Source organism: Sarcophilus harrisii, chromosome 2, assembly GCF_902635505.1.
Source record: "Sarcophilus harrisii chromosome 2, mSarHar1.11, whole genome shotgun sequence".
Taxonomy (NCBI): domain Eukaryota; kingdom Metazoa; phylum Chordata; class Mammalia; order Dasyuromorphia; family Dasyuridae; genus Sarcophilus; species Sarcophilus harrisii.
In genome coordinates, this window is record NC_045427.1 from 104,498,518 (window position 1) to 104,519,018 (window position 20,501).

At 36.6% G+C, this 20,501-nt stretch overlaps 1 protein-coding gene across 3 annotated transcripts in view; it reads right to left on the reverse strand.

The window, feature by feature from the left end:
* Positions 1-296: 296 nt before the first annotated feature.
* PUS10 (pseudouridine synthase 10) overlaps positions 297-20,501 on the reverse strand; it is a 92,775-nt gene continuing 72,570 nt past the window's right edge. For all 3 annotated transcript variants that reach the window (XM_023494932.2, XM_003758254.3, XM_031950519.1), the window contains exons 11-18: positions 18,459-18,584; positions 14,766-14,822; positions 13,321-13,397; positions 13,178-13,233; positions 12,567-12,684; positions 8,064-8,206; positions 4,016-4,115; positions 297-2,083 (exon numbers count right to left, since the gene is read on the reverse strand). In XM_023494932.2, the coding sequence (XP_023350700.1) occupies positions 2,045-2,083; positions 4,016-4,115; positions 8,064-8,206; positions 12,567-12,684; positions 13,178-13,233; positions 13,321-13,397; positions 14,766-14,822; positions 18,459-18,584 (716 nt within the window). In that variant the 3' untranslated portion in view covers positions 297-2,044. The remainder of the gene's footprint in view (positions 2,084-4,015; positions 4,116-8,063; positions 8,207-12,566; positions 12,685-13,177; positions 13,234-13,320; positions 13,398-14,765; positions 14,823-18,458; positions 18,585-20,501) is intronic.

Below are 20,501 nucleotides of genomic sequence, written 5' to 3' on the forward strand. Positions count from 1 at the left end.
CCAAGCATCTGAATGTTTTCTTTTCTCCTAGAATACACATGCATGCATGTGTATGTAAATAAGATGTGTGTGTGTATATATGTGTGTATATATACACACACACATCTTATTTGCAAAGATAAACATATAAATGTTGATACATTAAAGTGATTTCAATTTGCTTCTTTGCTAATACTCTGAAGCCAAGATCAAGCTGTCTGTAAATAGATTAGGCACCTCCTTGAGGATATATATGCCTTTAATTTCTTTTTCTTGTCTAATTACAATCATTAGCATTTCTAGAACTACTTCAGATAATATCAACAAAGAACATTTATTAAGCCCCACCATCTAGTGCCAGGCTCTGACAGAGAGTTACAGAGCCCTTGACTCCAAGAAGCTTACATTTTTGAGACAGATCATAAAAAGTAAAGGATAATGGTGAGAGGTTGGGGAGTGAAAGGGGATCAGGAAAGATTTCACATAATTGAATAAGATGAATTCTGAAAGAAACTAGAGATTCTAAGAGATAAGACAATACTGAGCAAATGGGTTAGTTCAGCCAGATCAAAGCATGCAGAAGGGAAGTAATGTATAACAAAGTTAGAATCAAAGAAATGCCAATTAGAGAATTTGTATTTAATTCTAAAGTAGATATGGAATTTGTGGGGCAGGACAGAGATAAAGGTAAACATGCACTTTAGGAATATCAGTTTATCAGAAAAAGTCAAACAAATAGGACTGAACTTTGAACCCAGATCTCTCCCAATTCTTCAGTTGTTCTACCGTGCCTTCTTGCTTTCTCTTTATCCTTGGAACAAAAATTTTCACTATGTTGCATCAGCTGCTAATTACACTGGAAAGCCTGTGTTCCTGATTTCAGGCTCTAGAAGAATATTTGGGAAGGCTGGGTAGACGGCTGTTTGCTGGAAAAAAGCTTGAGGTTTTAGTGGACTACAAGCTCAATATGAGTCAACAGAGTGATACCCAGTAATGAGAACAAAACTACCTACTCTGTAGGATTATTGCAGGGATCAAATAAGATATTACAGATAACAGTGCTTCAATAATAAATATCTTATTTATCACTAATTTTTCAAACAATTCCCAGAAATCCAGGTTGCCCTCAGCCTTTTATGTTTAAAAGATATCTTGAAAGTCCACTATACATACTATGTATGCATCATTACTCTTGAGTCTGTTTTTCTTCCACAGGAAAAATAATGGCAACACCAGATTAATAGGGTGGTTAGTAAAAAAGTGTGCCAAACAACAAATTATAATTAAACTAGTAAATGATTCTAAAAAACCAATTAGCTGAGATTAGCTTTGTACATCATAGTTTATATGATGAAAGTAAAAGCTAAAATTTACATAATGCTTTCAAGTTTGCATAATATTTTACATGTGTTACCTCATTTTATCCTGTCAACAACCCTGAGTGGTAGATGCTATGATTATTCCGATTTGGAAACTCAGGCTGATAGCTTATGATACTTGCTTAGAGTCATGTGAGTAAGTGTCTGAGGCTGCACTTGAACTCAGGTCTTCTAGATTCCATGTCCAGCACTCAAACCCCTACATCAACTTTCATAATGTTTCATAAGCCTATGTACAGCTTGTAGCTGACTTTATTTCAAAGAGTAGAGAAAATTTTTGATTCAGAACACAAAAGGAACAAAGTATGTCTCACTCACTGAAGAGAACTAATGAATAGGGGGTCTGTTAAATGTCAGCACATGTTTCTTGTATTCTACATACTTCTCAAAATGAAAGAAGTGGAGAAAAAGCATTATCTGTTACTATTTCATAGACTGGATGAAAAGAAAAACCACAATTAAAATATCCTCAAACCAACTTAATGTTTAGAAAATAGCAATTAGGTGAAAAAATGTTAATGATTAGAAAACTGTGCAGATCAATGTGATCCAAGTAGGTTTCGGAGACACTTTCACTCTGGGAAAGAAAAGAAGCTATCTTGCAGCCTATGTCGTGTATGAACGTCCTGATAGATGTCATCGGTAGGACAATCACCGAGCTCTTCTTCTGATTCCCATCTTCAAAGTTAATTGTCCAGAGCAGGTGGCCAGTCAACATCAACAGACTGGGAGGGGGAGAAAGTAGCATCATTAAGGTTGCACATTACAATTTTATTTAGCATTCATTAACAATTGGCACGTAATATACCAAGGAGAAAGTCTCATTTGAGGCAAAGAGCTGAGGGTAGCTAGATGGTACAGTGGACAGGATGCTAGACCTACTCAGGAGAACCCGAATTCAAATCCAGCCTCAGATACTTATCATCACTTCCTAGCTGTGTGATCCTGGACAAGTTACATAACCCCAAATGCTTTGCCAAAAAAAAAAAAAAAAAAAAAAAAAAAAAGCTGGTCAATGGCACCATTTTGAATGACAATTTAAAGTCTGATCTTTCAAGGCTCTGTGCCTTAGACTTTCCCTGAACCAATTAGACCAAGCAGCAGAAATATTCTCTTACATGCCCCACTTCTTAAAGAGATGAGAGATTTAGGTTGGGAGGTCAAAAGACTATATTCAGAAATTAAATTTTAGAAATAATGAGATTAGTTTGGCCCATCTATTGGTTAATTTTTTAGTTCTGGCTGTCCCAAATATTTGAAAGAATCAAGCAAATATGTCAATATATTTGAAAATCTGTGACAGACTACTTAAATATTTTGAGTTCTTTAGTATCATTAATGCTGCAAGTTACTCCTAGCTTTTTTAAAAGTGCTAAGACAAACTGCCTCTGCACTTGAAAAATAGACTTACTGTCATCTGTAAAAGATACTTTGACCAGAAAATGGGGACGTGAAGCCTGAGAGAAAATAACCATTTAAAAAAAAACAGCGTTGATGCTTTTGATAGCTTTGTCTTGCCAAGGACACATGCCAAAAGTGCTCAGCTTTTCTTGCCAAGTATAAATGAATGGTGATACCAAATCCACTCTCACTGTTTACTTTTAATTTGAATATGTGGCCTCAAGATGAAGCCAACATATATCTTTTTCAGACTTAAGGTAGCTTTGTCTAAAAACAAAACAAAAAAATCTACAGGCCCAAGAAAATATCTATCTGCCTGCCATTTTATTTAGAAGCTGTTTTCCACATGTTAGTGGCCCCTCTTTCTCCTTTTTAGCTAACCCATTAAATCTTCTCATTTCTCATTTCTCTTTTAAGAAAATAAGAACATATATATACTCCCATTTCTTTTCTATTCTAAAGTTCCTATTGAAACCCAATTATTTAAGCACTTTAAAAAAATCTTTCTAAAATTATTTCAAGTTTGTTTTCTGGTATATTTAAAGGTCTGGCTGGCAAAGATGAAGAAAATATACATTTGAGGTTTTCTATAAAGAGAATTTATTGCTTGCCCATGGATAACATCAATGAGATAGAATCAACATCTTGCAGTCATTCACAGCCACTGGCAAGGGTCTTTTAAAAGATTAAATGAACAAAAACATCATCCACTAAGATGCCACAGTAACCAGTGAACTACTGCAGCATACTATATTCTCAGTACTATATAATACAAAAGTATTATTTCCTGATTTTTCTCAACAGCAGAATGGTGCTGTAAGTCAGAAAGAATTCCGTTCTCTTCACCTCAATTCTGCCTCATTTGACTTGAATTCCACATCCCTGAATAGAAAAGCTAGAGAAGCCATAAATATATTTTCATAAAATTTACGATTTTTGGCCTTTTAGCAAATTAATTTCTTTTTTTCCACTGTAGTTTCCTCACCTGGCTTGTAAGCCCAATTATATCTGATATCTCTGGGAAAGAGCATTTTAATGAGAATGAGTATATTTTTATTTTGCCAAGATCCAGCATAATCCATCCAAAACACTATTTTAGGTGTAGAAGTTCTTACTGTTGACTACATGTTTGACTACTATACAAATCAATATGATCTTTTTTCAATCCCTTTTTAAGCCTCACGTTTAATGTTAAAAGATCCCACATAAGGAAGAATATCCTTGACTTATTTCAATATATGATTCATGGAATTTACCTCCACATCCAGCTCCAGAATATCAGCTGTCCCATTCATCAGGGAACCAATATTTGGCTTGGTTCTCCCAAAATCTCCATGCACAAATTCTTTAATATAGCTAGGTTTTACTTAAGGAAAAATTAAGTATGGTCAAGAGATACCAGCTGTTTGCAGAAATTCAACAGGTATCAGAGCACGGATATGAGTTTTTTCCCCTTAATATCTATTTTTATGGTCATAAAATCAATCTACCCATCTTTTTTGGCCCTAAAGAGCCAACAATGAGAGCTAGCTAACCTCTTTTAGGCAACAGATTCTGATAATGAGCTTCATGTGTGTAGAAAGATTCTCATAAAAACTTTTCTTAAAAGATGGGCTGAATAAACCAAGTCCTTATGAATTTACATTTAAACAGTGTAAACAATAAGAAAGTACAGCAGAGATAATTCAAAATTTTAATGAAAACCCTGTAGAAGGATCATCACAATTAAACTTTATTTAGTCCTGTCTTATTCCATGCATCAGGACCGACTAGGTCCAATCTATTCCAGAAGAAAGAATCATCTCTAAAGCCTCCCCAAAAACCTATATTTGAAAGCCTCAATGAAAAAATTTCCACTTATTCCACATATTTCCACTTCTGGATACTTCTGGTTGTAAGAAGGGCTTCCTTATAAGAAGTTCCAATGTGTCACTCTACATTTCTACCCATTGTTTCTAATTGTGGTCTCTGGACTAAGTAAACAAATCTAATCATTCTTTTATAAGACAACCTTTCAAGTACCAATCTACCATGTCCACTTCCCCCAGGATTAGTCTTTGGGCTAACCTCCCAAATTCCTTCATTTTTTAAAATATGGCTTCCTGTCCTCTCACCCTGCTCACCATCCTCCTGATCCTCTTCTGGCAATGCCTTTGTCGCTATCTTGAACTGAATACAACTTTCTAGATGAATCCAGCAGAGAGAATTCAGCAGGACTGGGGTCCCTCTTATTCTGGACCTAGACTTCTATGACTACTGCCAGAGATTACATTAGTTTTTTTCACTGCATACCCTATTCCTAATTTATACTCGGTCTATAATACAACAAAGCCTTAGGGCATTCCCCATGGTCTCTGACTAGTGCCATCTCTCCTGACACATCAGTTCAATTTTTGAATCAATAAAAGCACTTTAAATTCATCTTTATTAAACATCACCTTACTAATTTTGATCCATGACTCTAACCTTCTGAGAAATTTTTGAAACCTAATTTTATAATTCACAGAGGTTACCTATCAACAAGTCAAATCAAGCCAAATCAACAAGCATCATTAAGAACGTACTATGTGCCAGTTATTGGGCTAAATGCTGGGGGTCAGGGAAGGCAAGGAAAGTCCCTGCTCATGAGGGGCTCAGAAGGAGAGATGACCCGCCAGCAAGCCTGTAAACCAAGACATGATCCCGGAGGGAAGGTACTAAGATTAACAGGCTTGGCAAAGGTTTCTTGCCAGAGCTAAGCCTTTAGCTGAGACTTGAGGGAAGCCAGGGGAAGGAGATGACGAGGGAGCGCATTCCAGGCATGTGGATCAGCCCGAGAAAATGCACCGAGTTGGGGTGTGGATTGTCTTCTGAGAAGAATAGCAAGTTCAGGTCACTGGATAAGAGAGTAAAAGATGAGAGTGAGGAAGTAAGGAAAAAGAAGCCTGGAAAGATAAAATGCCCCACCAGCTACACCTTCATGCAATCATTGATAGAAATATTGAATAGCAATAGGCAAATGATAAATGCCCAGGCAACCACTAAAGCCCCCTCTCAAAGCTGACACTACCCTGTTAATTACCACTCTGGGGATCAGGTTATTCAAATAGATCTAAATCTATCTATATTCTCTAGCTGACAGTTTTCATCTTATCCATAGGGATATTGAGAAGGGCTTGTTTTATCAGGGTTTCAGCAGAGCATTTGAAAACATCTAAAGCAGGGGTCCTCAAACTACAGCCCGCGGGCCAGATGCAGCAGCTGAGAACGATTATCCCCCTCACCCAGGGCTATGAAGTTTCTTTATTTAAAGGCCCACAAAACAAAGTTTTTGTTTTTACTATAGTCCGGTCCTCCAACAGTCTGAGGGACAGTGAATTGGCCTCCTATTTTAAAAAGTTTGAGGATCCCTGATCTAAAGAGTTCTTATCTTCTAAGAATCTACTAATAGTGTCAGAAAAGGAGATGAAATGCGTCTGGTTCTTGATAAACTCAAACTGGTTCACAATTAATCCTATAATTTTTTGATCACATATGCTATATGTTCACAAAGTACTTTACCCAAAAACGCTTACTATAAACTGAATATGACATGCAAAATGTTAAGTACCTAGATGTGAAAAAGTTTTTATAGAAAACAGGATTCTATTTTTTCCCAGAATATAACCTACTATATATACTCTACTGCTTTCTTTTTCTCTCTTACCATATATTTGAAAAGTATTTTGATTAGGCAGCAGTATCTTTATTCCCCCAGTTCTATTTTTCACTTTCTATTCATTCATTCATTCATTCATTTACTGGGAGGCAGTCAGGGTTAAGTGACTTGCCCAGGGTCACAGAGGTAGTAAGAGTCTCAGGCCAAATTTGAAGTCAGGTCCTCTTGATTCCAGAGCTGGTGCTCAATCCACTGCAGCATCACCTAGGTGCCCCATTTTCTACTTCCTTTAGGACAGACTGCTGCAGGATAATATATGAAGTGGTGGAAACCCAAGGCCCACTAAAGAGTACAAAAGTTTCAGGTATAACTTCAGTAAATAGAAAACCAATTAGTTCATACTTGTGGCAAAACTGCATTAAGGTATTAGAAAAATCATCATTATTTCCATCCCTTTTCCTTTATCACTTAAATTATTCTGATATTTGAAATAATCCACATATGGATTAAGCCCAATGAAAAACTTCTGATCTACTAAGACCTTAGAACTCATAAAATGTTCAAGCTAGAAAGAATTTAGAAATCTTCTAGCCCAAGACCATTCTCAGAGGGCTTAGCAATGTGAATATAGTAAAAGGAAAAAAAAAAAAGAGAGAGATCATAAAACTAGAAAATTCTTTATCATGTCCAAAACAGAGAGGATCCTAGTGGTGGGACCCCAGATAGTATATTAAAGCTAAATAGAGCAGGTAGGAATCTGGTCTTATGCAATGAAGGCCAAGATTTAGGGGCAGAGGATAAAAGTTTGAGGAATATTTCTATGGGAAGGGAAGTTCAGAATCAATCCCAATTTCAGAATATTTACTTAAAAGCATGATAATTTTATATTTAAGATGCTCCAGTAATTTGTCCACAAATAGTCTATTAATTTAATACCTTGAACCCAAAACAAATGTTAAACAATGTAAAAAAAAAAGAGGGATCTCATGAGTTGTTTAAAAGATAAGTAAGCCCTGATTAACAACCCAATATAAAAGTGATAATGGCATTCTTTTAAAACATAAATTATTTTAGAAATTTCTATAATTATTAGATTTTATTAATCATAAGAGTCTATCAGTTTTAGTTTTGAATCTTTTACCTTGTTTAATTCCCAATATAATGCTTTTGTATCTCTACTATATGAAATATGTGTGGTTTAAAGAACTGATGCAGCCAACAATCTTTATTATAAGGTCACATATAAAAAAGTACATACCTCTTTGGCTTCTAACAAACTACTAAACACAAAGAAAAATTCATTCATTCTGAAGCAAGTTTAAAAAATGCTCAAAGAACCTAAGTATGACAGCAAATGTGTGATTCTTTGTAGAAGAGGCTTTCTCCAACTTAACCAAAGGCTCAAATGAGCATTTACCATATGACTACCACCAGAGCAGAGAGATAGTTGTTTTAATTATGAGACAAATATAACTTTGAAAACTTAAGAACTGGCGACTTTAATTAAAAATGGCAATATAAATATTTATTGGGATGCTGGGGAGATTAAGAGGAAAAAATGTGTTAGATCTTTTCATTTCCCATAATGCCTCCTACTTCAAGCAAATGTTTTTCCCAATGTAGCACTACTTAAACTAATATCTGGTATACTGAAAGTGAAAGGATACGTTCCTGCCTGAGTCTTCAAATGGAGACGAAAATGATGCTCATCTATATAGTGCGTTTCCATGGTGTGAATGATACGAACTCTTATGGCTAGAGGTCTTCGGTGAAGAACTCGAAGTGGTGTTTTCTGGTTGATCTGTAAGTCCTGAAGAGGTAAATAAAAAAAAAAAAAAAAATACAATTATATTGTGCTTTAAGGACAACAAAATGCTTCCCTCATAACATGACAGGTAGGTAGGTAATAGAAGTATCACCCAGTTTTACAGATGAGAAAGCAAATTATCAAGGGCTAAATGATTTGTAGATAATCTCACAACTTCAAAGTATCTATTAGCCTGATATGAATCAAGGTCTCCTGAGTTCTGTATTTTCTCCACTCTGCAATACTGCCTACATACTAAACCAACTGTGGAGTTAGGGCTGGCCCAGATTAAACCATCAGGCACTCTTTTTCTCTCTGCCTTATTTCCTTCTATACCCTTACCCTACAAGAAATGTAGTTCCATTACTCCAAGAAAACCTTACTCTCCTTGGCCTTAACATCCTCATAAGTGAAGCAAGGTCCACCTTCCTATCACTGAAACATTTTGGGGGGGGGGGGTCCAAAGTGTGAATTCTCTGTTGAATCAGCGATTCTTCCATAACATACAAGTACTGAGAGGTTAGGTGACTGGCCAACGATTACAAAGTCACACGAAGTCTTCCTGATTCCAAGGCTGCATTCGTTACCCATGATGCTAAGTTGTCTTTTCCCCAATGAAAGTGACCTGTCCTAAATTTCATACCCTTAATGACAAACCATCTTAAGGTGACAATTTTATCAGATGAATACCTCAATTCCTTTCTCATCTGCCTTAAAAGAGAGTATTCTTTGGAAATATTCTCATTTGTATGGACTAACCAAAAGTCTGATTCTGATGATGACCGTTTTTGATATATGAATGGGGACAGCATTGAGACAGACTTTTTAGTAGTAGAAAGGGTATGGCAGAACCTTTCAAATCACACTGTGAGGTAGCTATCTTTTCCACCTATATGCAGACCCAGTACATTTCAAAACTATATTACATATGTTTCTTCTCTTCTAGACAGATATTTTGTTGTTCAAAATACCAGATTGAATTCTGAGTCTTGTATACTTCTTGTAGCCCTAAAAAAAAAAATAAAAAATCCCATAATTCACTATTTCTATTAAGAGTGCTAAGGAAAAGTTTGGGAGGAAAATCAGTAAATCTTTGATTTGCCATCTTGAAAATGAAAAAAATCTAAATTTATGGAAAATATCATGGATAAAAATCTTACTATTCAGAATTTGCAATAATCTAGAAAAGGTAAAGTTGAGTTAAACTTATCTAATGAAGTGTTTAAGGAAATTGCTAATGTAACTAAGATTTTAAAAACAATGGCTAGGTACTTAGAATTCATGTAATCCCTCTCATTTTACAAAAAGGAAACATAGGCCTAAAGAGGTAAAGCAAGTTCATATATAGGATAAGTCAACTTCAGAACAAGTACTGAACTCCAGAACTCCAGCAGGTTTCCTGATTTTGATACAGAATTTTTTCCTACTATATTCACTGTCTCCTTGTTAAAAGGATCATTTTCAAATATCTTAGTAGTATTAATTATACACAAGTTATTTAACTGCAAAATAAACCCTCATACTGTTTAAGTTTGTGTTTTCTAGTTTAGTCTAATTCAAAGTACCTAACACTTCTTTTAAAAAAAAGTCAGAATTTTCACTAATTCTGACAAGTCTTCCCATTAGTTTAAATTGCTGAGGTTTTCTTACATATTTTAGAATACTAAATGAAAGGCAATATTGACACTGAGAGGTTATATATATTTTTAAAAAGACCTCTAACAGAATAAAAACAGATTCATAACAACCCTAAAATGTCTGTAGTTTCTTGTTGGTACAACTCCTGGAAACAGAATTATGGATACAGGAAGTGCCTAAGGATATACTCAGAAAAAAACTTATTTGAGGCCTGCCCAATGGCAAAGAAGAACCAGTTCCGACACTATTGTACTTGAAAGAAGATAGTTCCTTCAAAAAGGTTATTTCTGAGGCATTTGGGGATATCTCAATGAAGACTACTATTAAAAAAAACCGGGGCAGCTAGGTGGCTCAGTGGATAAAACACCGGCCCTGAAGTCAGGAGGATCTAAGTTCAAATGTGACCTCAGACACGTAATACTATATACAGTGTGACCTTGGGCAAGTCACTTAACCCCAATTGCCACAGGGGAAGAAAACCACAACTAATATGTTCAACTGTTCATTAGGGATTGCATAGAATTATGGCATCAGTAAATCAACAATAATTTTTAAGTACCTATTACATGGGTCCTACATAGGTGTGCCAGGGATACAAAGACAAAAATGCAAATAGTCCTGGTCCCAGAAGAATATACATTTTACAGGGAGATGTGTGCACACATACTTTTATGCACAAATGATAATTTTGAGGGAGATGTGCTAACAGAGGGGATCAGGGTCCATGTAGGAAGTAGCACATAAGCTGCATTTTGAAGAAAATCAGGAATTCTAAAAGGCAGAGACAAAGAAGGACGACATTCTAGGCAGGGGAGAGCCAGTAGATCCAGAGGAAAAAGAAAAGGAGTGTTGTATGTGGGAAACCGAAAGAACAATGTGGCTAAAACACAGAGTGTTGTGAAAGGGCAGAATATACAAGACTGGAAAAGCAAGTTCAGGCCATATTTAAATGTCCAAAAGAGGCTTACCTTTTAAACTGGAGGCAATAGGAAGCCAGTGAGGTTTAGGGAGGGTAACATGGACAGACTGCTGTTTTAGGACAGACTTCAACAGCTGTTTTGAGGATGAGCTCAGCCATCAGTTAATTGTGAGGCTGAACTAGAAGAGTAGCTATGTGGGAGAAAGAAGGCAGATTCAGGAGATCTTTATTATGGAGGCAGAAATAGCAAGGCATGACATGTGACTGGGTGAGAGTGGAGTCCAAGTTTTGAGCGCAATAGTGGTGACTTCAAGAGAAACAGAAAAGTTTAGATAGGGTTGGGGTGAATGTTGAATAGAAGGATAATGAGTTCCATCTTGGACATGCTGAGTTTGAAAACCCTCTGGTATACCCATTCTGAAATGTCAAATAGGCAGATGGTGACTGGAGACTGAAGATCTAGAGAAAAATGAGGAGCAGACACATAGATTTGGGAGTCATTTTTTGAGGCAATCAGTCTTAAAGTGACTTTTCCAGGGACACAAAACTACTAATCTAAGGCCACATTTGGAACTCAAGGCCTCCTGACTCCAAGGCCAGTAGTCTCTCCACCTTGACACTGAGCTGCCCCTTAAAAGACTTAGAAGTGTCTTAGATATCCCTGTATCCTTAAAAGTGTTGTTTTCTCTTTACTTCCTGTGACTTGCAACATATTTTCTGGAATTTTGCAGAGGTGACCAAACTATTTCTGACACTACTTTACCCACCTACTCTAATAATAATGCCATCTAGTCCTCTCACTATAAGAAATGAATTAAGCTCCACCCAGGTTCACCCAGGTAACATATTTAATAATAAATAAATTTCGGTACTGTTAAGTCCTTCTCTGTGATCCCATGTGAGGATTTCTTAACAAAGATAGCAGGTGGTTGCCATATTCTTCTCCAGCTTATTTTACAAATGAGGAAACTGAGGCAAAGAATATCAAGTGACTTGCCTGGGGTCACATGGTTAGGAAGTGCCTGAGCTCAGATTTGAACTTAGGAAGACTCATCTTCCTGACTCCAGGCCTAGCACCAATCCATTGAGCTACCTAGATGCCCACAATTAATAAGCAGCAAGGACAAAATATGAATCCAGGTCCTGATCCCAAATCTAGTGTTCTTTCTACATATTTCCTTTGCACTTAATACTTTATCTTTTGCACCATAATTAATACCTTATTAGCAAGCTCTTTAAAGACAGGGAACAGTGGCATTTTTTAATCTTCATGGGTCCACTACAAATTTTGCTGATGTTACTAATTCTCCATCCCCTGTTCTCCTAATTAAAAAAAAAAAATTTATCTTGTTTTATCTATTTGTCTCAGTGAAACAGTCAAAGAGAATCAAAAAGAGAAACCACAAATTTCACTAAAGAACCTTCAAAGAATACTGAATTAGCATTTTTCCTGCATAAGTACTCTGATCACTTTCAGTGGCTTGCAGGGAGCACTGAGCATGTCAGTCTACCAGAAGGGAGGGAAACAACATTTCAGGTTGCAGTTAATACCAGGAAATCTTGATTTTATTAATAAAAAGGGGGTGGAAATTCCAAGTAAATATGGCATTTAGAATTAGACAGGTTGTCCAAAGTGCTTGCCACAAACTTCTCTGAAAGTATGACCAAATAGAATCTCTCTAGTCTCCTACCTTGAAAGTATTTCTACTTCTCTTAAAATGATGCAGGAACTCAGAGCAATAAAACAGAAGGCAACGGACTCACTTGTGAATCTTAAAATAAGGGGAAAAAATAACAATAAATTACCTTTAAATCATCTAGGAATTCAATGTCCTTCTTCTGTATTGCTTTATCTGTCCAGACTAAGGCACTATAAGTCTTAGTTTTTTCTTCTTCACCTTCTTTCATATGTCCTATTGCTTCTCTAAACAAAATCAACAAAAACACTGTTACCAACACATAAAGGATACAATGCAGTCCACAGTCCAAAACATTTTTTCTTTGTTTTTTTTTTTGTGTGTTTAAATTTTTTTTTTTATTTAGTCTGTTAAATACTTCTCAATTACATGTAAAGAGTTTTGGTTTGTTTGTTTTATTTTTCCCTAACAATCTGTTTAAAAAATTTGAGTTCCAAATTCTTTCCCTCCCTCCTACTCACCAATACCCATTTCCTGGAGAAGGGAATTTGATATTGCTTATGGCATATGGAGTCATGCAAAACATATTTCCATATTAGCTATGTTGCAAAAGGAAACACCCCCTCCACAAACCCAAAAAACCAAAAATAATGAAAAAAAGTACAAGTATGCTTCAATCTGCCCCCAGAATTCATCAGTTTTCTCTTGAGAGGGATAGCATTTTTCATCATCACTAAAACATTTTTCTAAAAAGCATCTACAACGACTTGACCCTCTTACCTGGTAACAAGCTGCAAGTCTCGTACTTGGATTTTGTCTGAGGAGATGTTGATTTTCTGAAAAATGTAAGTACAAAGTAATCTAAGTAATTCCATTACAGAGCTACAGAGATATGACTAGTTTCATGTCATTGATGCATTTACCTGCTGAAGTTCTTTAATGTCTTGTGAGGTGAATTGGACTCTACGAGGATTCACCAGTTCAACTGCAAAGGGCCTTCCTGGGAGCAGAAAAACAACCATGCTGTTGGAATTAACATATGGATTAAATCTGGGAGCTGCAAAAAACAGGCCAAGTTTTAGGGACCTGAAAGTTAGAGACAGAAGTGGGCTTAGAGAAAGCAGAGAGCCTGTGAAAAAAAAATTGTTTGGTGGTAAAATTCCAAGATTAGTAATAAGTGAAAAGGATTCTTAACTTGTTCCAAAGGCTCTCTGAATAAGCCTGTACTAATTACACATTAAAATAAGCTGACTATCCGTATCTTAGTTTTTGCCATGAGCAATAATGCCCAAGTAACAATGATTTCAAATCCATCCCAATCAAGAAAACATCTTTCAAAAATGCCAAAGCTGCGAGACTTACACGAACTGATGCTAAGTGAAATGAGCAGAACCAGGAGATCATTATATACCTCAACAACAATACTGTAGGAGGATGTATTCTGATGGAAGTGGATTTCTTCGACAAAGAGAAGATCTAACTTAGTTTCAATTGATCAAGGATGGACAGAAGCAGCTACACCCAAAGAAAGAACACTAGGAAATGAATGTAAACTGTTTGCATTTTTGTTTTTCTTCCCGGGTTATTTATACCTTCTGAATCCAACTCTCCCTGAGCAACAAGAGAACTGTTCAGTTCTGCACATATATATTGTACCTAGGGTATACTGTAACCTATTTAACATGTATAGGACTGCTTGCCATCTGGGGGAGGGGGTGGAGGGAGGGAGGGGAAAAATCGGAACAGAAATGAGTGCAAGGGATAATGTTGTAAAAAATTACCCTGGCATGGGTTCTGGCAATAAAAACTTATTAAAAAAAAAATGCCAAAGCTGATTCAAGAGCCATGGGGATGGCTCTGGTAAGACTAATTTTCGTCATCTTTTCTATGTTCTTATGCCCAAATGGAAGCCACATCACATTGGTAATATCATTGTTCCTTCTCAAGAACAAAGGACAAACAATAATGATAAAATGAGAAAAATCAAAGACAGGATATTTGTAATAGAATACTGTAGTTTCTTAGAAGAATTTTTTCAGAAAGTATTCAAGTTTTGGTGAAATGCTTGCTAAATGGAACAAAAGCAATAACAAACAAATAGAAGGTAAGCCAAATTCTGTAATTATCTTACTCTATGAAATGAGTAAGTAATAAAGATATATTTCATAGAATTAAGACTCTTGGTTAAGAATTTTATAAAAGGATGCTAATTAAAATTGATCTGAATTGACAAAGCTGAGATAATTTAAAAGTGTTAGACCAGTGGTAGGGTAAGATTTAAATAATTATTTCCATCTCTATTTGCCAAAAAAAAAGGCTAACTCAGTTATCTTTGAGGACGGGTTAAATGAGTTAATGATATTCTTACCATTTCCTAATGTTCTCACATCCACATCTTCTCTTCCAGATGACGAAAAGTTAAAACCTTTTGAAGGAAAAGTCAGAGAAAAATTCAGAGATGCCTGACTTTTTGAGACTCTGGTTTCCAATTAACAGTTTAAGGTTTACAAAAGTGGTTTACATAAATATTATTCCTATTTTACATTTGAACAGGCTTTCCCTCTTTTATTTTAGTTGAAAATTAGTTGAAAGAAAAAAGAAGCTTGTCATCTTGTTTAATTATTTTCAATATTCAATAGTGAAAAAAATATTTCAGAAAACAGAATAAGACCTAAAAGTCTTAATGGCGTCAGCTTAAAGATGTTAGCTCTGTTTTTCAATGTGGCTTTTGGGGACTTTTAACATTTCAGCTGAAATTAGAGAAAGGAAAAACTCTGATTTTGCATCTTGCTATGTGGGGAGCTAGATACCTAGGCAATACTCCATGAAGGAAAGGAAGCAACCAAGAAGATCAGACCACTGGGGCTAGTGGGTATATAATCAACTCATAAAACAATTCACTCCCTCCATTATTCTCAAAGCAAAATGTAAGGACATTCTTTGAGATATTCACAGATAGTAGTCTGGATAAAGTGTCAGGTCTTGAGTCAGGAATTCCTGAGTTCAAATATTAGCCTCAGGTACTTACTATCATTGTAAACCTAGGCAAATCATTAAGTTGTTTGCCTTAGGTTTCTCAAGTGAAACATGGGAATAGTAACAACATTTCTCTGGCAGAGCTGTTCCGAGGACTGAATATCTGTACAATGTAGTGCCCAGCACATAGTTACTATATTAAATCTCTATCTCTTTCTGTATCTCTCTCTCTCTCCTCTCTCTCTCTCTCTCTCATACACTCTGCTTCCAGTATAGCATAAAATCATCCTGAAGGCTCAGAGCTTAAAAAGTTCAAACTAAAGGTTAAAGTAAGGTTATCTATTTTTGTTCCTATTAGGGGTGAAAATTATAATACATGTATACTTAAGACAAATGAGAAGCAGTTTCACGTTTTGTTAAAATCCAATTTATCAAGGAAAAACCTCACCAAGAATGTCAAATATTTATGTTGGGAAAAAACTGCAAGGAGAAAACAAAGCTAACTCTAAAGGCAAAAACAAGCTTCCTTACAACCCCAAAATTCCGAACTGCCTATTCCCAGATTTTTCTCATAGAAAAGATGGAAACATATTTTGCTCTAGAGCTTTATTTTAATTCCTTATAACTATACAAAAAGGAATTCCAGAGCTCCCAGGGGAAGGAAATACGGGGAGATTAGACTATGAGATTGGCCACTGTTTGTTCTTGGCCACTCTTTGTCCCTGGCACTTGGCACTCAGCTAGCACAGAGCAACCGCCTCTTTTAAAATGTGAGGTAACTGATTAGGGACCTACTGATTAAATAATATGGAATTAAGGGAAAAAATTTGGGGGAGCATGTTAACCAAAGGGGTAATAATGGGTGGATTACCAAAATGCTCAGCCCTGAAGGGACATGGTTGCCTGTGAAGTCCAAGAGTATTTCTGCGGTACTAGGGCTTTTTAAAAAAGTCTGAGCCCCACTTGGGCCATTCTGTGAGGGCCTACTCTGCTGCTGTGGCTGAGTGGGGGCCCTGCCCCTGACACATCACCAAGTGTGCTAAAATCTGCAGGAGGGGGTGAGGCCCTCCAGTAGGATGGAAGAGAAAAGAGGGCAGGAAGGGGGAGGGGCAGTACAGAGATATGGGGAGGAGGGTGGGAGCCTGTAGAACTGTGAGGGTGGTGGCTCCCTCACGTGGGGTGGGTTTGGGCAGAAAGGGAACAGGATCCCTTTTGGATGATAATTCTGAGATGTTGTCTGAAACATGGAATAGTAATAAGTGAGGAAGGAATGGCTTTCAGGTAAGAGACTAGTGCTGGGTATATGGAGCTGGAAGACTTCGGCTCACAGATGATAAAGAAGCCATAGGAATTGACCAAGTCGCTTGAGTGAAGGTGCAAATAGAAAAAATAGTGGGTTCAGGACAGAGCTTTGTGACAGGACACTGACCTAACAGAGGACCATGAAAAAGAATGGTCAGACAGGTAGCGAAAGAACCCAAAGAGAGCAGTCTCCCAGAAACTTAGAGAGCAAAAAGCATCCAGAAGGAAAAGCACCCAACAGGGCCAAATGCAGAGGCCAACAAGCATGAAAACTGAGAAGAGACCGCCAGATTGTCAATTAAGAAATCACTGAGAGAAGAGGAGACTTCTGACCAAGATGGCTGTCCAAGTGGAGGCAGGCCTCCCCTCCCCCACACTGGCTACTCCTCCCACCAGACTAAAACACTTTTGGCCAACAGGTGAAGGATCGAGGAGGCTCCGGGTGATGTCTTTCATCCTGGAGTCACATGAAACGTCAGCCAGAAGCTCTCCAGCAACAAAAAAGGGGCAGGGGATGTCTGCCAGGAAAACTGACACTAGCACAGGAATTATATGGGACAGTCAGGACCAAACACAGGATAGAATGACAAGTGACCTCCAGGTTTTGTATCCAGAGACAGTCAAAGTGCAAGGTTCCTTTTAGAAGTCCTAGGAGGGAATCAAAGACCCTGGGAGGCAGAGATTCTGGAAGCCTTGGGAACTGGAAATTGGAAGCTGTGAGCAGTGGAGGCTTAGGACCCTTCAAGTCCGGGGCCTCTGAGGCTCTGACGCCTTGTTCTCAGATGCCAGCAAGGGTCCTGAAGCTCCAATAATCAAAAACTCCTAGATCCAAAGGGGCCAATCACTGGATAGTGGTCATGGAAGGTACCCAGATGACCCACATACTGCTTCTCTAAAAATCAAACCAGCAGAAGGTGAGATAGTATTGCCAAAGCCTTCTAGTCCAGGGTCTTAAATTTCTCTAAGCTGGCTCTGCTTATTCAGACAGATGGATATGAGACAAGCAACATCTGCAATTACTGTAAAATGATTCAATTCTTATAATTAACGATTCTTAGTACCTCAAGTTTGTCCTTAAGGCTGATGTAATCTTTCCAGCAACATTTTTCTAAACAGTATTTGCTAATACGCCAGTATATGACACTTTTGACTTCCTGATCTATCAGGTATAATTAGAGTAAAAAAAAGATAAATCTGATAGGACCTGTTCTTCTAAGGCACATTAACTACAGAGACTTAATTTCTTTCTTTTCACCCCAGAAATCTGTATAGTAACATGGCCTTTCTATATTAAGATAAAGTAAAAGCTTTTACTTTGCCAGTTATTATACCTGAACCAGCTCATACATTTGTATTGAAGTAAAGTCCTATGAACCGTCTAGAAGTTATTTAAAAACAAAACAAAATCTTTCTTCAAAATAAAAATGTAAGCTATTTTTAATTCCTTCCATGTAGAAGACTTCAGTCTTGAGTATTCAAAAGTGAAGACTTACTGAGTTCATCTAGGATATATAATTTTCCCCAATTCCCATCAGAGAACATACATTCATAACTAGATAAGGTACCAGAGCCCAAAGATGTATGGATTATAGAATCAAAGTATTCATCTATTGCAAAATACTTCAGTCTAATACTCTCACTTTACAGATAAGTAAACTGAGGTCCAGAGGAGCAAATTAACTTACTAGGACTTGAACACAGGCCCTAAGAGTTCAAAAGTAGCATCAGTCATAATTTTTGCTTATATAAATGCAGTTTAAATTAGGAAAATTTTAACACTCACTCTCAGCTTTAAATACTGTCAATAACTGACTGGAAATCAATTCTTCCACAGAGGATTCCAGTTTTCTTTCTCCATCAATTATCCAGGGAGTTTGTGGTAAATTTCTGGAGTATTTATTATATCTTCCTGCCAAACAAAAACAAGTGGAACAAATCTTATAAATACAACAAAATAACTATAAAATTAGTATTTATTGAGTGTGTACTATGTTCAAGGTACTGCATTACAAATACAAAAAGATATAATGGAACATGCAGTAAAGAAATTCACAATCAAAATTTATAGGCAAAGCATAAACATGTAAGAAAATAAAAAACCTATTTTAATAAAGATTCAAAGAAGATGGTCTTTTTTCTTTATTGGCATAGTCCTCTACCTTAATTTGGGCCCTTTATAATAACAACCAACCTAAAATGTAAGTGGGCAGCTAAGTAGCACAGTAGAGTGCCAGACATGGTGTCAGGAAGAATCCTCTTCCTTAGTTCAAATCCGGCCTCAGACACTTACTAGACATGTGACCCTGGACAGATCACTTAACCCTGTTTGCCTCCGTGCCTCACCTGTAAAATGAGCTGGACAGTGTTACTGCTGGGCTTATATCCCAAAGAGATCTTAAAGGAGGGAAAGGGACCCACATGTGAAAGAATGTTCTTGGCAGCCTTCTCTGTAGTGGCCAGAAACTGGAAACTGAATGGATGCCCATCAATTGAAGAATGGCTGAATAAATTGTGGTATATGAATATTATGGAATATTACTGTTCTGTAAGAAATGACCAACAGGATGATTTCAGAAAGGCCTGGGGAGACTTACATGAACTGATGCTGAGTAAAATGAGCAGGACCAGGAGACTTTTATACACTTCAACAACAATACTGTTGTTGATCAATTCTGCTGGACGTGGTTCTCTTCAACAATAAGATGAACCACATCAGTTCCCTAGTGCAGTTATGAATAGAACCAGCTACACCCAGTGAAAGAACTCTAGGTAATGAGTGTGAACCACTACACAGAATTCCCAATCCCTCCATTTTTGTCCGCCTGCATTTTTTATTCCCTTCACAGGTTAATTGTACATTATTTCAAAGTCCAATTCTTTTTGTACAGCAAAATAACTGTTTGGATACGTATACATATATTGTATTTAACATGTACTTTAACATATTTAACATGTATTGGTCTACCTGCCATCTTGGGGAGGGGGTGGGAGGGAAAGAGGGGAAAAATTGAAACAAAAGGTTTTGCATAATATGCTGAAAAATTACCCATGCATATATCGTGTAAATAAAAAGCTATAATAAAATAATAAAATAAAATGAGCTGGAGAAGGAAATGGCAAATCATTGCAGTATCTCTGCCAAGAAAACCTCAAATGGGGTCACAGAGAGTTAGACATGACTGAATGACTCAACAGCAAAATCTTAAGCAGTCTTTCTTTCTTTTTTTTTTTTTTTGCAGAGCAAAGTGAACAATTTATTTTATGTCAATATTACAAAAACAAACAATTTCAAAAAACTTAAGAAGTCTCATCAATGTAATCATCAACTGTGATTCCAGAAGAATAGTAAAAAAGAGCACTGTCTACTCATGACAAAGGTTATAGATTAATGTGTAGAATAAGACCTATGTTTTGGACTAGTGATCAATGTGAGAATTTGTTTTGCTTGATTACATTTTATGAGTTTTTGTGTTTCTTTTTTTTTTTCATTTTCATTGAGAGAGGGATAGGATAGATAGAAAACTAAAATGTATTTGATTATTGAAAAAAGGAAAATTATTTTAAGAATATAAAACCTATTCTATTTCTGAAATGTTCAAAATGTTAAAGTTTGTTTTCTTTTTTTGGTTAAATCTAATTCTACTTCTTGATAACCTCCACTTGATGTTTCTAACTCTATCATTGGGGCCAAATCACATTTAATTCCTTTCCAGTATGACAGCCTTTAAAATGCCTGAGCTATTTTATAAAGAGTCCTTGATTTTGAGTCCAACGTCCTAAGTTCAAATCCCACTTTTATCAAATGACTCTGGCCAAGTCATTTGAC